At 39.7% G+C, this 16,355-nt stretch overlaps 1 protein-coding gene and 1 non-coding gene across 2 annotated transcripts in view; one reads left to right on the top strand and one right to left on the bottom strand.

Moving 5' to 3' along the window:
• Positions 1-16,355, bottom strand: part of CPXM2 (carboxypeptidase X, M14 family member 2) — a 64,546-nt gene that overhangs the window by 5,828 nt on the left and 42,363 nt on the right. The window contains exons 6-12 of the mRNA XM_052676848.1: positions 12,947-13,035; positions 7,947-8,070; positions 6,630-6,826; positions 5,603-5,782; positions 4,397-4,694; positions 1,186-1,325; positions 831-930 (exon numbers count right to left, since the gene is read on the bottom strand). Of these exons, the coding sequence (XP_052532808.1) occupies positions 831-930; positions 1,186-1,325; positions 4,397-4,694; positions 5,603-5,782; positions 6,630-6,826; positions 7,947-8,070; positions 12,947-13,035 (1,128 nt within the window). The remainder of the gene's footprint in view (positions 1-830; positions 931-1,185; positions 1,326-4,396; positions 4,695-5,602; positions 5,783-6,629; positions 6,827-7,946; positions 8,071-12,946; positions 13,036-16,355) is intronic.
• On the top strand, positions 7,028-7,099 carry TRNAH-GUG (transfer RNA histidin (anticodon GUG)). Its single transcript has one exon. It is a non-coding gene; the product is annotated as a tRNA-His (tRNA).

The raw sequence follows: 16,355 nt of genomic DNA, 5'->3' as shown, positions 1-16,355 counted from the left end.
AAAAGAATAAGGAGGTGGAACTCTCTTATCTTCGTGGTACGCCACAGCCTGGATTCAGCCAACACACCAAAGTATGCCATCTTGCACCTCAGCAGCCAGCCCTTGCCATCACCTCTTGCTTACCCATCTCCTCTCCACGCCCCTCTCCTAGCGTCAGAGCTCAGAAGTGCCCCAGCCACTGGGGGCAATCACACAGGACTTCCACAAACACAACAGCTGGTGGACACCATCCAGCCCCTGACCTGCCAACAACAGTTTTCAGGTATTACTATTAATCCTGTAGTCACTAGTGTCTATTTAAGGCAATGCTTTATTCAGTGCCATGTCTACTTGCCAGGCCATTAAATAGGCCTGGATTTTACTCTGAGCACAAATAGCTACATCTGGGTGTAGATCAAACAAGGCTAACAGACATTTGTGCATTTTTTACTTTTAGCTATACATACTGAAAGTTAATTCTCAGGCTGACATTCACCCATACGAAGCACTGTTTTGGCTGAGATCCATCAAAATCTCTTTCCCAAAGCTGTGATGCTTTGCAGAAGACTGCAGTGTGTGAAACCCCTTCCCTGCAGCAGCTGTTCCTCCTCTGGACACAGCTCAGGCTCACGTCTCCAACACATTCCCATCACTTAACAGCCAGAGGAACACTGTATAGCAAACTGCTACGACAGCCTTGTTTGTCAGTGCTGCAGTTACTCTGGGTTGAAATTTGCATTAGCTCTTCATGAGAAAAGGAGGAATAAAAATTATTTTAACATAGCTTGACTCAAGCAATTGATAAGGGGCAGATGGAAGGTTATTTGCTCAATACTATCATCATTTATTACCTGTGCGAATGTCATGGTTAACGCCTTCTACTGAAATAATGGCATTTGGGATCCCCCTTCCATGTATGTCTTTCACTATGCCCTTGATGCCCCGATGGACCTGTTGAGAGAACAAGCAAAAAAATAAACATTGCTTAGCAAGGAGGGGCGCTGCCATTAGAAAGATGGAGCAAATCATGAATTCCACACGTGAGCTAAGCGTACCTATTCTGGGGTTCATACAATGTGAATTCAGCTTACAAATACTGGCAGGATCCCAGCAACACTGAATACGAGAGACAGATTTGACAACGCAGAGAAAGAAGCAGAGAAGGAAGCCAACAAGTGGGTCAGGAGTTATGATGCTCTTGAATACCTGCTCCATGAAAACGATGAGGGACTCCCGGTTGTTCTCCCACTCCTCAGGCAACTCGCTCTCGTGGGGATACTTGTCACAGCCCACGTAGATGGACAGCTCAAAGCAGTTGGTGTGCAGATAGCTGAAGTCATTTATGCCTGTCAGTGGGGAGTAAAAAAATATAGTGGAGTAAAATACAATAGAACGTAATAAAATGGACACAATGAGATTTTAAACATATATCTAGTGTGTATATATATATATATAGATGTATATAAGCTTGTAATGAGTGAAAGAATCCATTCTGTGTTTCCTCTTTTGGCTTTGCAAAGGAATACAATCTGCATCATCTCTCTGTGATATGGACTTCCATTAGAAATCTGTCCTGACCAAAACCCAGGAACATCAGCCTGTGAGGAGCTGCAGCTTGTCTGCATTACAGAAAGTGCTGTGACCTTTACAAAGGTCTCGACTGCTATGGAAGACTGTATTTAGATTCAGATCTCAACTATTTCCATTTTTCACTTTCTCTTCCAACTCCTGCAGCTATTTTCCTTTGGAAAATTCCATTTATTCGCTCTTCACAACCACACAGATAACATGGCACGGTCTACGAGCATTAGAGAAAGGAGTGATAGGAGCTTCCTTCATTACTATCCACTTGCTTTTACAATAAAAGAATATATAAGCAAATGTTTATTCACAATCACTAAGAGTTATACTTCACAAAGGCAAAGATTGGCAAAGATAGAGAAACGCACTCACTTCTAATGGAAAAGAGTTACAAACTAAAAAAAACTGTAGTCCTGTCCAATTACCACAGAGCAGTAGTCAAATATTTAATGAGACCTCAGAGCCTCCTGGGTGCAGAGTTGGAGGGTTATGTAAGGCAGATGTTATGCTCTTCACATTTCTTGGTGGGGAAAGCCTGAGTATCAGACAGTGGCATATGCTGCACTGCACAAATGCGCTTCCCTTCCATCTGAGAAACAGCCACAATTATTTTTCCCTCACATATTCTATCACATCCTGATTAATCTATTGTGAAATGTTTTGCAATACATAGCAATTGCTCAGTTTTAGTATGTGTATTTTAGAAAATGGCTTAACGTTGCCAAGAGCAACTCTCTGTGTATTAACAGGCAATTCCAGCCTTGAAAACACTAGAAATAAAATAAAATTCATCTGTTCTTTGCCTTTGAGCAGCACACCCAGGGCATAAATGTTATATGTAAATCTGCCTAAAGAACTTGCATTCATTGCAGTCCAGAATGCATGCAGAAACTGTTATACATTGAACTAAAGGGTAAATAAACAGAAAGTTGAGTGACCAACGTATCTATGCTTGTGTCAGCGTGGGAATACAGAGGGAATGGAATGGAAAAAGTATGAGAGAAATTTGCTTTCAATTCTGAAATCATATTTGGAGAACACAGGGTGCTATTAGTTACTGTGAGCTGTAGAATATGTCTGTGTGCATATGTGCATGTCTTTATGTGTGTACACATATCTACACCACAAAATTCATTCCATTTCTCGATGAAGAGATGAGGTCTAAAACCATGCCACAGGTTGAATGGAGACCACATCATCCAAGGTTCAGCCTAGGCTCTGGGATGTAAAGAACAAAGGCAAAAGCAATATTTCAAGCATTTCTCTCAAAGACAATATTGGAAGTCTTATTATTATGGAATAAAGCAGGATATGTAATATAATGAGAAATATCATAAAGCAATAAAATAGATCAGATGAACAAAATCCAATATATAATCATTTCTAAGAAATCAAGACATTATTCAGCATCCACATTGCACACTGTTACTTAATGTAACTTAATACCAACATCTGTCAGGCCAGTGCCATCTTTTCTCTGTTGATTCATAATTGTGTTTCTGTGTTTCACTTAGGAAAATTAAGCTCATAAATTATATAATTAAGCAGTCAAGTTAGCAAATTCTATATTTTTAAAAGGATTTGGAGAAATGCATACAAACCTATCATTAGACACTGGCCTTCCAACCTGAGCAGTTCAATCTTCCTCTTCCCCCTCCCTGAAACTCACCCATCACTTTTTAACCTCCTGAAAAAATATTTGAAAAGTTAATTCTTGGCTCTGGCTTTCAAAGGCTGGCCAATGTTAATCATATATGGGCCAATGTAAAAAAAAGTCCAAAGCTGAGAAACGTTTACGCAGTGAAACTACCTGCAAGTTACAAACAAGAGCCAGTTCCAATAAAAATGTGGTCTGCACAGATGCTTTCCTGCATCTGTTTGCCATTAGGGCTGCAGTGGCTCCTGTTATCATTCAGGCACGCTGCTTCCTTCTTAATTCTGTAGAAAGTGCTGTCTAACTGATGCACCTGGTTTTGAGTAGAGCTGTGATGATTCTGCAGAGCGCCTCATCAGTCTGCTCAAGTGTGCACCCGTAGATAACTGCAGCTATTGCTGATAATAATGTGTCTTTAATTGGGCTTCCCTAGAAAGTGATGCTCTGACTGCACTACAGGACACAGCTTCCCCTTTGTGCTCAGCGACAGTGACACAGGCTCGGGCACACTGTGAGTGATGTGCTCTGTAATTTATTCTGGCAGCAAAAATGCCTGCAGAGCCTATTCATATTTTAAGCGTGAGCACATCCAGGTCTCTTGAAAAGAAGATGGCAGCAGGCAAGCAGGTCTGTTCAACACAGCTGAGGTTCCCCTGATATATAGGAGATTTGGTGTGGGTTGTTGCTCTGCCAGCAAACCATCTTGAATGTAGAGAATCTATACATTAACACATTGCACTTCTGGAAACCCTGGTAGTAAACAGAATGGCCATTGGGTATTAGTGACAAAGCAGCCTCTGTCAATCTGCTACTACCTGATGACACACAATGAATGGATTTCCAGACGAGGAAATACTGGTCTCAGAACACACTTTACCACCTTTACCTCCACAGTGCATACTGGGCAGTGATGTCATTATCATAGTTAACAGCGTAATGGCACAATAAATGGGAATTTAGGAGGAAACTCTGTACTCAGCGGATGGCAAGGACCTGGCACTGCCGCCCAGAGAAGAATGGGTGCCCATCTCTGGAGGTGCTCACATCCACGGATGGGCCTTGGGCAGCCTGTGCTAGTGGGGGGGCACCCAGCCCACGGCAGGAGGTTGCAACGAGGTGACCTTCGATGTCCCTTCCAACCCAAGCCGTTCTGTGACTCTGCTAATTTCCTCAGGCACCTACTTCCAGCCACTGTGTGCCACGAGGCGCCATTAACTGTGCCGTCCTCCTTCTGGAAGTCCTCTGTGTGACACGCTCTCCTCCTCGCGTCTGTCATCAGCCGGTGCGTGGAGGCGTAGGAGTAGGCGAGCCAGCGAAAGACGTGGTCATCTGGTGTGGGTGTGTAGTCCTGTGTTTTCCACAGGGACCTCACCATGTCATAGGGGTACGCCACCACCAGCTCTCCCCCCTGCAGATTGCCCCCCAGCACAAAAGGAATTTTTTCCATCCATGCAATGATCGCTCGCGTCTCCACCGCCACCTAGGAAAGAAGGAAACAGCTTTGTTGTGGCCTGTGAGATCTGGAAATCTTCTGGGGGCAAACTGGAAGACGCTTCACACAGAGTGAGTAGTCAGCACAAGAGATGTGGCCAAGAAGAAAATATTTTTATGACAGTGCCTGCTAGACACATTTTGGAGGCCACTGACAACTCATAAAAGCTAACACAAACATTAACATTTTTGTTTTATCCTGCAGGAGTGATCTAGAACCACCAAGTTGTCAGATCATAATGCTGTGCCCAGCGGCATCAACTAGAATGAGTTTGGGAAATAAGGGATTTTAAGCAGGGGAATATTTCTAAAGCCCACAGAACTGCTGCAGTTAAGTGCCTTCCCTGCAAACATGGGAAGCTTGGCCACTATAAATAGTTATTTCAAATGCCATACAAAAAATAAGTTAAGTTTTAACATGGCAAGCATAAGCAACTGTGGTGTTATTTCAAGCAACATCAAGAAAAAAAAAAAAAAACAGGAGAAATCTGCATGGTGCATATCTTGTAAAAGAGCTCATCCATTCTGCAAAGCTGGGGAGCAGCCTTATTCAGAGGTGAGCCCAGCTGTGGGCTTATGCTGTGTTTCTTTTTCTTTACCTGTCAGGGACTCAAATTTAGGTATCAAGTCCTCCAGGCTCACCCAATAGCCTGGAAAATAGGAAAACATGGCACTCCAGGAAGCTGCTCCCTTTCCAAGGGCAGCTGCTAAAACATGGGCCCCAACTGTATCTTTGTGGTGCACTTTTATTTCCACTGACTATCAGGGAAGCCCAGACAGTTGTCTTAGAGCAGGTATGCAGCTGCAAGCTGCATTTTCCCCAAAAAATACAAAGCTCAGTCTTTCAACCTGCCCCCAACTTCATCTTCCCATCTCTCCGGAGCCAGTGCTACTTACGGTGGCATTTTCAGATAGGTACCAGTCAGGAATGGGGATGTGATGATTTGGAACTTTCCTTTTGCTCTTCTTCTGATCTTCAGACTCCCAGAGCAAAGAGTTTAAATCTGGGAAATTATTGTTGATGTCAATGCCATCCTGAGTCCATCGACCTAAAGACCAGCCCCCTAATTCTGAGCCCTTAGATTGAAGGGAAAAAAAAAAAGAAAAAGAAAAAGAAATGATTATTCAGAAAATGATAATCTGTAATCCTCAGCAAAGTAATTGAGGATGATCCATGCACAGAAATGGAAGGATGAATTAGTTCTATCACAGAAATGAAAACATGGATTTTTTATTTATTTATTTATTTATTGAGTTGATTGAGGTAAAGTCAAAGACAAAACACCTGGGGTTAGACAAAATGTTCTGGTTTGTTTTCAAGGTTTCTGCAGAAGACTATTTTTCCCTAGGTTACAGTGGAGATGGCATATATCCCTTCTATGGCTGTGAGCACAGCTTTTGTATTCTAGTCTGCTGCTACTGACTGCCCAGGAAGATTTTCCAGTGCACCTGAACAGAGCTCATGAATTTTCCCTTCCCATTGTCTGTCTTATTCCAGGCTGAAATACCATGATGCCCAACACATTGTGTGCTCTTTAAAGGTGCTAGGTGCTATATTAAATTTCAGCTACAAAAGAACACAGATTTTCATGTGCTTAAGCTTGGTTTCCCATGGCAAAACAGGCTTCACAAATTCTCCATTTTCCATGATGGTGCTCTCACTGATTTACTCCTCAGTACTGTGTGTTGTGGAAGTCTTAGGGCCCCTCCTTTCCACATGCATCCTCATATTAGCCAGTTTCACATAAAGACCGATACAAATTTTGCTCCAGGTAAGATGCTTCAATGGCTTATGTTTTGCTTTGATGCTTCTGTTTTTATTTTTTATTTTTATTCTTTTAGTTGCTTGCAAAATATCATGTACAAAAAAAAAAAAAAAAAGACAACATTAATCTAACAGATCTAAATAATTCCTCAACATTACCGCCTTGTATGCCTTGTCATATCCATCTGGGTTGACTGAGGGAAGAAGGTGGATCCTGGTATCCTCGATGAGATGCACAATGCGTGGGTTCCCAGCGAGGTATTCCTGACACATGAACTGCATTAGCAAAAGGATCAGCTCACGTCCAAGCACTTCATTCCCATGAGCTCCTGCAATGTACCGAAATTCCGGTTCACCTGGCAATCACATAGGACAGAAATGCAGTCAGAGCAGCAAATGAAGGGTCTACAGATGTCAAGCAGCAGCTTTTCACTTAGTGTGGGTTGGAGAAATGCCTTAACTGAAAAAATAATAAATGAAAACACATAAGAAACCGATAATTACTTTCTGTAGTTACTCTAAAATAATGGGCATATGCATCAGAGCCCTGGTAGCACGCCGTGATCGTATAGTGGTTAGTACTCTGCGTTGTGGCCGCAGCAACCTCGGTTCGAATCCGAGTCACGGCATCACCTTGGTGGTGAACACGAGGCTCTGCCTTTTTAGTCAGCCCACCTCAACCCAACGAGGATCAACACGGCCAAGTCCATTGAAGGAATAAGACTTGCAAACCCCAACTTAGAACAGATCCAAAAGGGACAACCTCACATGGGACCACCCTCCCACTTGCCAAGCCCGCGACACATGATCTCAGGCATTGATGGGGAGGGGGGCAAGGACATGAGATGAATTACACCTCCCTTGCTATGGGGCGAGCACTTCGCAGGGTGTTCACAGGTATGGCAGAGCACATCCACACCAATGCCTGACAACAGCAACACAGGGAGATCTTTATTCATACCCACAGAGGGATCACAGACTGAATGACCATCTGTCCTGTGAGATGATATTACCGCAGGAAATTGAACCCCAGGAAATTGAACCCCCAACGCTCACCGCTGAAAGAATACTGGGAGATTTGACCCATCTTTGTTTGCAATGCATACACTCCCATATAAAAAAGCAAATTTTCATCCAAAGCTACATAAATTTCAGCACTGAAATCCATTTCCCAGTGCTAAGATTCACTTTTACTTTATTACTGCAAAGAATAAAACTCATTATCATTGAAGAATTCGATCCTACATTCAAAATGCCTTCTGTTTGTGCTCATCCTACTCTTCTCATTTTAGAAACTCAGCATTGAAGTTCCTCCCACATACATTCGAAATCATTGCAGCCATGAATATAATTCCATCAGGGATAATTACTGCAGATAGAATGAGGAGGAAAAAAAAAACCAAAAACCAACAAAAACCAAAGCAAAAAACCAAAGCCCAACACCTTCCAACATAATTAGTTAGATTAAATCCTAACCAACTTCATGTTCTCCTGGGTTGTCGGAAATCTCAACAGCGTACAGTTTTAGTCCTTGGTGGCTTTTTCCAATGTTGTAAATTCTTGTGATGTTTGGGCACATTTTATTCACAGTTTTCATCAACTGCCAAAGAAAAAATGACACAGAGTTAGACTAACAGCATCAACAGTATCATGATTTTATTCCATATTCGTTGTTTCAGACACTCTTCATTTTCTTATCTCTTAGTTGTAAATGCTTTATGCTTAACTTATGAACCAGAGCTCTACTGTCACACAACACCAGTTTTGTTCAGCTGAAACAGCACAGTGTAGGTGAAGTTCTAGATCTTGCTTACATGAGATGTATTTGTGGTATTATCACAGAATTAACTGCGTGATGGGTAGGTTCAAAAGGAATAATAAAGAACAAACAAACAAACAATTGCCTACATAAGTCCTACACTATCAGGAGATAATAGAGCATATGTTCTCAGAACATTACACGATGGATGGAGGGTAATTAGGCTTCTCAACACCTCTTCCTACACGCTCTGTATTGCAATATAAAATCTCATATGAGTAAAATCATTGTTGTAGGCAGTATTGATGTGACCAAAACAGCAAGACGGGTTGTTATCTGAATTACTCCCATAAACATAACGGGATATACTCTTTCAGCAAATAAATAGTATAACAAATTCCTGTGAATTGCTTTACCAGGCTTCAGCAAGAAAAAAATAGCAATGCCAACATCCGTCTGAAAGCATCCATTGTCAAAATCTACTCAGTTAATCATTCCTCCAGATACTGCGTGACATCTAAATGTAATCAATTAGCCTTACTGCTTAAAAAAGTGCATAAGGAAGGTCATGCTATGGGCTGTAGTTCTGTTTAAACCAGTGGTGTTTTGCAGATGTCATCCAGATAAGGACATCTGCAGTCTAAATTATCCCTCAAAGAAACAAACAAAACCTATTTTCACTGCGACAATTCAGGTGAACATTAAGAGTCACAAACAAGACTAAAAACATGTGTTCTTACTAAGAAATTCTTGCAAATAGCTTTAAATGACAAAATTTATCTGCCTTGATCTTTTTTTCAGTGGAAGGGATTAAAGAAATAAATAAGGACTTTACTGTAAATTGGAGCCCTAGGGTTTATTAATTAGACAATCTTTGCATAAACAAGGGTGCATGCATTATTGAAGAAGTACTGCAGCATAACAAAACCTCTTTGCTCGCACAGCATTAATATAGAGACAATACTGCATGATAACAAAGCTGATGATTTTTAAAAAAACATTAATTAGTTGTGTCCAATTCCCATGTCACCATTTAGTAAATCAAAGTGGAAACAATTCACATTGAGAAGAACATCATTAAAATTCCTCTCATAAAAGACTTCTATTTATAATCGTACTAAAAGACAGAAGAGATGGTTTGTGTTTTTATTTCTCAAAGGCTTTTCCATCTCATACATTGGCTTTATGCATATGAGAAACAATTTCTTTTGCAAATTTCAACTCAACGCTCCTCTAAAAATGCATTCACATATACTTCATCAGTGTGTTACCAGGTTTTGTGTGTACTTTTTTCCACCACTGCCATCATCATCAATGTGCTGGTATTATGAGGACTCAAATATTGCCATGGAATTTTTCCAATCTCCTGGGCATGTACATAAGGGTATACCATGATTTATTTTTTCAATAGAAGCATATATAGGATGCAGGAGACACTGTTTTACATTTTCTACACAAGATTTAACAAATCACTGCCAAGTTTTTAAGACAGAATGCTTTACATCTCCATGGTCCAGAGCCACTGTGTCTGAAATTGCTCACAGTGAACCAAAAATACCAATGGAAAATGAGCTATGGAAATCTTTCTTACTAGAGCAGCTACTCAACTCTGAAATAGGGAGATGAGCCTGTCCTTGCAGAGTGTTCACAAAATCCTTCTGCAGTGCAGAACCTTTCCCAATGTACCTGGCACCAGATATCCAGAGCATCAATTTAGGAAAGCATGTTAAAGTTCATTCCTGGTGAGAAAAATGCCTAGAACGAATTTCAAAGCATTTTACAAACAATGGAAATATTTGTATTGGCCTCAGCAAACTCCCAACCATCTGTTTTATTTCAGGCCTGTGAAGATTTCCAAGTTAAACGAAGAGCCTTTCCTGAATCAGGTCCCACACAGCACTCTCCACTGAGGTCCCTCTGATGGCAGTGTGGGTAAGGTACGTGGATAAGTGTTTATACATAAATACAACGCTGGAAACCAACATATTTCATATTTGCTTTTCTCATGCCCATTTCCTCCAAACGGCACAATAGGTCACCTGGAATGTCACAGTGTTTTCTTTGCGCTTGTACAAACTGTCAGAGACAATTGATGATAATAGTCCGTCAGGGCTTTATTAACAACCAGCAGGGCTGTAAAACATTTCCAGAGTTGTGCTCACCAGCAGTTCTTATTTGACAGTTCCTGTTTGTTTGTCAGTACCAATTATTTATCTTGTTAGCGCCTTGGAAAAACTGCATGCAGGCTTTGAAGAAGCCCTTCAGAGCTGGTGTCTGAAGGTGCAGTTCTTCATTTTGGCAGGAAAGGTGTGTTAAATGTAGGTCTGAGTGCTGCCTAAACCTGGAGGAGGCAAAAAGGCTCTCCCCTTAATGCCGTTCAGGTTAGGGCTATCCATTATCCTTTAAGAAAATCGCTTGGGTATCTGAGTCCTACAACAGACCAGGTATAGATATCTCTGTGTTCTCTGTTCTGCTTCATGTCAAAACAGAACTTGCCTCCTTCTTAAGTGGAGAGATGGATGTCAATCTGGCCTTGTATGCAGCACGGGATGTTGGCTGGGAATTACACTAGTTCTAGATTTCATTGGCTCACCCTTAGATAAAAAGGTAATGCATGCAGCTCAAATTCAGAACATTCCACACTATCATTCCACCACTTCCATGAACAAAGCTGGCCGTGAAGACCAACACAAGACCTGAAGGTTGACTGCAATCTGACTTGTCCCAGAGGAAAGAATTATGCACAGTTAAACAGACTTAAAAATTAATACTCCTATTTTCTAAGCAAAGTATGATTCTGGTTAGACATTTCAGTTTGTAACAAAGACAAGGTTGAAGCTTTGGGCCATATTCAGATTCACCTCCTTCTGAAGCTTGAAGATAACTATGTTAGAATAGCTAGCTATAACATGGAAAGAAATGTCAGACACTTTGGCAGGATTTTCTCCTACATTCTATTTAATCAAATGTTCCATCTTATGAGAAGGGATGGTTTTCCATTCTTTTGTATGATTCACCTAGGTTACACAAGCAACACGTGTACTCAAGTGTCCATCTCAAATTATTTCCAGAAATATCTGTCAGCCATTTTCAAAGCTTGCTTTACAGTATAAATGCATCATGTATTTCTGGACTATAAGATGATCCCTGCTTCTGAGTGTGACTTACAGTGAGTGTCCCTATCGACTGAAGGAAGAGTCAAGCACTTTTCCCAAAGAAACATTTCATGCTATAAATTTCAACTTCCTAAATAGAGAGTTCTATTAAAATAATCAGACACTGAAAAATCCCTCCCTCCTACTTGCTTGACATATTGCAATGTAATGTAACGCTTCCAAAACACGGCCCAGGGAAACATCCTCCTCCTCCTTCAGTGTTTATGATAAATAACTCCAAAGATCAATGCTTTTATGAGATGATTGGCAGTGCTAACAAAAGTGATAACAACACTCTGTATTACAAAAAAAAAAAGAAAAAAAGATGTTAACTGTAGAAATTGATGGTTATTGTTCTATTTTATACTCAGGAAAGGAAACATCAAGTTCTGTGGCTGTCACCAAAGAGCAGTTTGGGGGATATAAAACTTAACACATCCCAGCTCGCAATCTTCTGCCTACCAGCAGCAGAACCCAATTAGAATGCATTCAGTTCTGAACACACAAACTGTTTTGACGTTCAGGAACACAAATCATGGGAGAACACACAGACAGGTCGCAACTGAGCAGTCTCAACCACAGCTGCAAATTTTCTGCTTGTATTAGAACTGGAAAAGCATCCAATTTTAAAACTCATTTTTTATTTTTTATTTATTTTACCAAAGACTTTTCTAAATTGATCAACCTGTCTCTCTGCAATCAGAATCTAAAGTACCCTTTACTTCATTGATCTTGGCAGTAATAGTGCCAATTGAGTTTCTACTTGTCTAATCTTTGTGCTAAGAGATATAGGCCATGAAATCTGTGCTGAAATAAGCCCTGTGACTCAGTACACAATTGCTCAATAAAAATGAACAGTGATTCATGCAGTACAAATATACTGAAAATTCAGCAAATGATTCACACACTTCAAGTCCAAATATATTATCTTTATATCCTAAAAGAAAGGAGGCAGAAACATAGAAACATCTCCTTGGTACAATCCACACCTATGTCTGCACTGATTCAAAACAAGATTAAAAAACAACAAACACTAAACCAAGATTGACTGTTTGAAGCAATAGGAACAAAATTAACAAGGCTAGGAGTTTTAGAACTATAACTAACTGGATTTCTTTTTGCTTGTTAAGACAACAAAACAATTTCAACAGTTTCTGGTGAGATTTTCAGTACTCTACAGAATCTGATGCTCTATAGTTCACTGTAATTATGCCAAACCACTGCAAGATAGAAGAATTCTAATGGCCAAATCAGGGTCAAATTTGTAAGGAGAAACTTGTGTAATGTTTACCAGCTAAATACACATGGAAGCAAAATGATGGCATGTTAGGTGTAAATATTCCCTTGTAGTGCAGTGACCCTTGCTTAAGATGACTTACAAATTTAGGTACTGAGATTTTAATAGATTGCAACTTTTAATAATGGAATAAAAGAGATAAAAATTGAATAGATTGCAGGCGCATTTAAAAACATTTCAGTAGGAAGAAATCCTACTCTGTATGAGCTCTGGAAGAACTACATCCATCCACCTCCTCTTCCAGAAGGTCACAGACCCTGCTTACCTGCCTCATCTCTTTGTAGTTATGATGCTTAAAGTCGAGATTATCGGTAGTTGTCATCTCATTTCTTCTGTGGTAATAATTATTTGGGTCTGAGAAAAGAAACAGAACAATTTTCACCTATTTATTAGCCATTTAGAAATAGAAAGATTCTTAACTGTAACGCAGGCTTGGAATGTGGAAACTTGACTTTCACTCTCCTACGTGGGTTTTCAAAAACAAAACTGAAAAGGAAGAACGAGTTTGAAATATTCCCTGTTACAGCAGAAACCAACAGGTATTGATTTGAACAAAAGCAAGGAGGCAGCAGGCATCTGCTCACTGGGCAGCTACACTGCTGAACTCCAGCAGAAACGCAAAAGGGCATCCACAGGCCACAGGGGAGTGCAAAGGACACGGGCAGAAGATGAGTCAGATGCGAGATAAAAGGGCAGAAAAGAATATCTCACATCAGAGGAAAAAGCCCCAGTAAATGTTTTATGTCTACTTAATTAGTTTGCTCTCGCAAGGAATGGTGAGTTGTTTTTAACTTTGTGTGGTATCCTCAGAGTATTTGCGCTGCCTACAGAAAGGAACCACTGAACATACTAAACATCCCTAATTGTTTCCCTCATCATTTGTTATGGATGTCTAAGCCCTTTTTTAAAAAAGAAACTTGCAAATAATCACGCTTTTTTCTATAGGGGTATAATTTGTAATTCATGTGTTTCATACTATCCAAGGTGAATATGTGGTTTGAATAAAAAAACCTTTCTCCTCCTTGACTTTCCTGATGAGTGTTCTGGCCATTGACTTGGAAAGAAACAACAACAACAACCAGCCAAGACTGTTAGGGCTTAGCTTTAGATTCTGTGATACACAAACTCCTAATCTAATCTATCATGATTTATTTTAGGAATAAACAAAGCTTTTTGGATAACAGAGACATTCGTTAATGTGCTCTCTAGAACATCTTATTCTTCATGTAATTGTCAAACTGAGAAATAATTTCTCTTCCCACAAAACCATCCTGAATTGGTTTAAAATTTTTAGGGGGAGAACCAAATATTAAAATCTAAATATCATTCTATCTTGTTGCTACACAGTGAAAAGACAACTCTCTACAGAAAAAAAAAACCAACAACCAGTATTTATTTATTATTATTTATTTATTAGGTTTTGCTGTAAAATCACTCATGTATTATTCTACCACATATTTAATTTTCATTTAAGTGTTTCTCTTCCCCTTTCATTCACTTCCACAAATACTTCTGTATGGTCTATTGAATGAGATGTAAAAAGGCAAAAAACATCTTGTCCCACCCAAATCTGGTTGTTCAATACACATGGACCTGTGTTTAGCAAGCCCAACTGGAAAATTATTTCATTCGGAGCTTAACCAGGTGAGGAAACAAGATTCCTTTGCCTATAAAAAGTTCTGAAGAGTCAAGAGGGTGACATTTCAGACAGCACACCTGCATTTTCAGGTTGTTTTTTTTCCCAATCAACTGCAGGTCATCCAGGTCCACCCACAGCAGCAGTGCTGCAGAAACCCTGCAGACAACTCAGGGATGCCAAACTCTTCTATGTCAGCCCACGCTAATTCACAGAGGTTACTTGTCAATGTATCGATGGCAAAGAAATAGAAATTGTAAAAGCAATTCTTGTAGAAAGATGCAACGTGCTTAATGCCTCAAGGAATATCTTTAACATCGTAAAAATATCTAAGTTGTAAAAATTAATATAAAAATAAGCATAAAAAAACAAAACAGCCGGGATGTTGAAGGCATTCTCTATCACTACAAGCCAAAGTATACAGCAGCTGATTTTTTCCTGATACTTTAATCCCATTCCTTTCAAAGTCTGGCACTTTTTCCATACATCAAACATTAATGTCATGGGAATGACTATGAATACTGCAGAGCTGGTGGAAAGTCAAAGAACTGAAAAACACATACAGTGAGAACGATGGCATCTCTAGACCTTCTCAGAAAACTTGCACTGTTTGACAGCTCCCCAGAGAGTTAACACATATTTTGCCAGGTTCTACTCCAAGTCGGCTGGGATCATTGGATTTCTGCTGCAGCAGGAATACAGATCAGAAACTTAAGGACTGAAATGTAGAAATGCATAAAATACCCTGCACAGTTGTCTAGGACCACCTTGGCAAAATTATTTTCTTTCATGAAATGGAGTGAAAGATATTCAAACCAGAGAATAATTTGAATTGAAATGTGCTCATTTATTCACAACATCGTCTCAGACAGCCTCTCTTTCTTCCAAGGGGGAAAAATACTGCAAATGTGTGGCACTTCCATTTAAACTGAGGAATATATCAGCATTTTCTTCCACTAATTTATCTTTACGTTACCATGAGAGTTAAATAAGATTTCAGGTAAAGATAGCTCGTTACCTTCACACTGTATTTCTCCAAAAAGATAGGCAAATGGCTAGGAAGTCTTTCCTATCTCCACTTCTATCAAAGGAGATCAGCTTGAAAATAGCCCACTAGTCCATTGTGACAGCTCTGGGGATTGCCCATAAATTAAACCTAGCACCAGAGAAGATCCATTGCTGAGTAGTTTGATACGTAGATTGGATTTTCTGTTGTACTCTTCTACTATATGTGGATTATTTTCTACATATGTTGAGGTATAGTCAAATACAACTAATTCCAATTCAAAAGACCGAATGAGATATGCAAGAGAAAAGACCTCTGGTAGTTTCTTCTTAAAAGTTTTCTATCATCATTTGATCTTCCTAATGAGTTCCTACAATTCTATTCTAATAATAAATGGAGAACTCTAATGGAAATCATAATAACAATGAGCAATGGCAATACTTCTCTAGAATGGTAAAATTCTACAGATAAAATATGAACAAAAGCCTTTTAAAGATGGCCACTGCATTCTTTGAAGACGTCACATCTGTTGAGAGGAGTATGGAGATAAATAATGCATTGGCCTTTCCCAGGAGCAGTATTGAAATTGGTCTCATTTTTATTCAGTATTTGCTCAAGAGAACTTCCAAAAAAAAACAAGTTTTAAATTGTAGAAGATTAAGTTTTAGCTTTTGTAACGATACAAACAGAACCTGAGGACAGGCTGTCATTTTAAGCAAAAATTTACTCTCAAAAGTAATGCACTGAATTCAGCGCAGCTCCATGCACGATCACCAATAATCAAAGCTAACTGTGGAGTTTCATACAAAGTGAGCACTTAACCAGGTAGCTTGACAAAAAGAGGCAAGCAGTGAAAATAGGACCGAATGATGCATCTACTGCAGTACTCCATTATAGGGGAATTAAAGTTCATCTTTTATCTCGAGTTGAAAGCGATGGCATAATCATGATATCAATGATAGTTCTTCTATGTAAGAATTATTAAAAATTAAATTTTATCACAAATTTATTCAATTTAAAAGATTGCCTATT

Source organism: Tympanuchus pallidicinctus, unplaced genomic scaffold (assembly GCF_026119805.1).
Source record: "Tympanuchus pallidicinctus isolate F22 unplaced genomic scaffold, pur_lepc_1.0 scaffold16, whole genome shotgun sequence".
In the NCBI taxonomy this organism is placed as follows: domain Eukaryota; kingdom Metazoa; phylum Chordata; class Aves; order Galliformes; family Phasianidae; genus Tympanuchus; species Tympanuchus pallidicinctus.
This window is presented reverse-complemented; position numbering and strand designations above follow the sequence as displayed.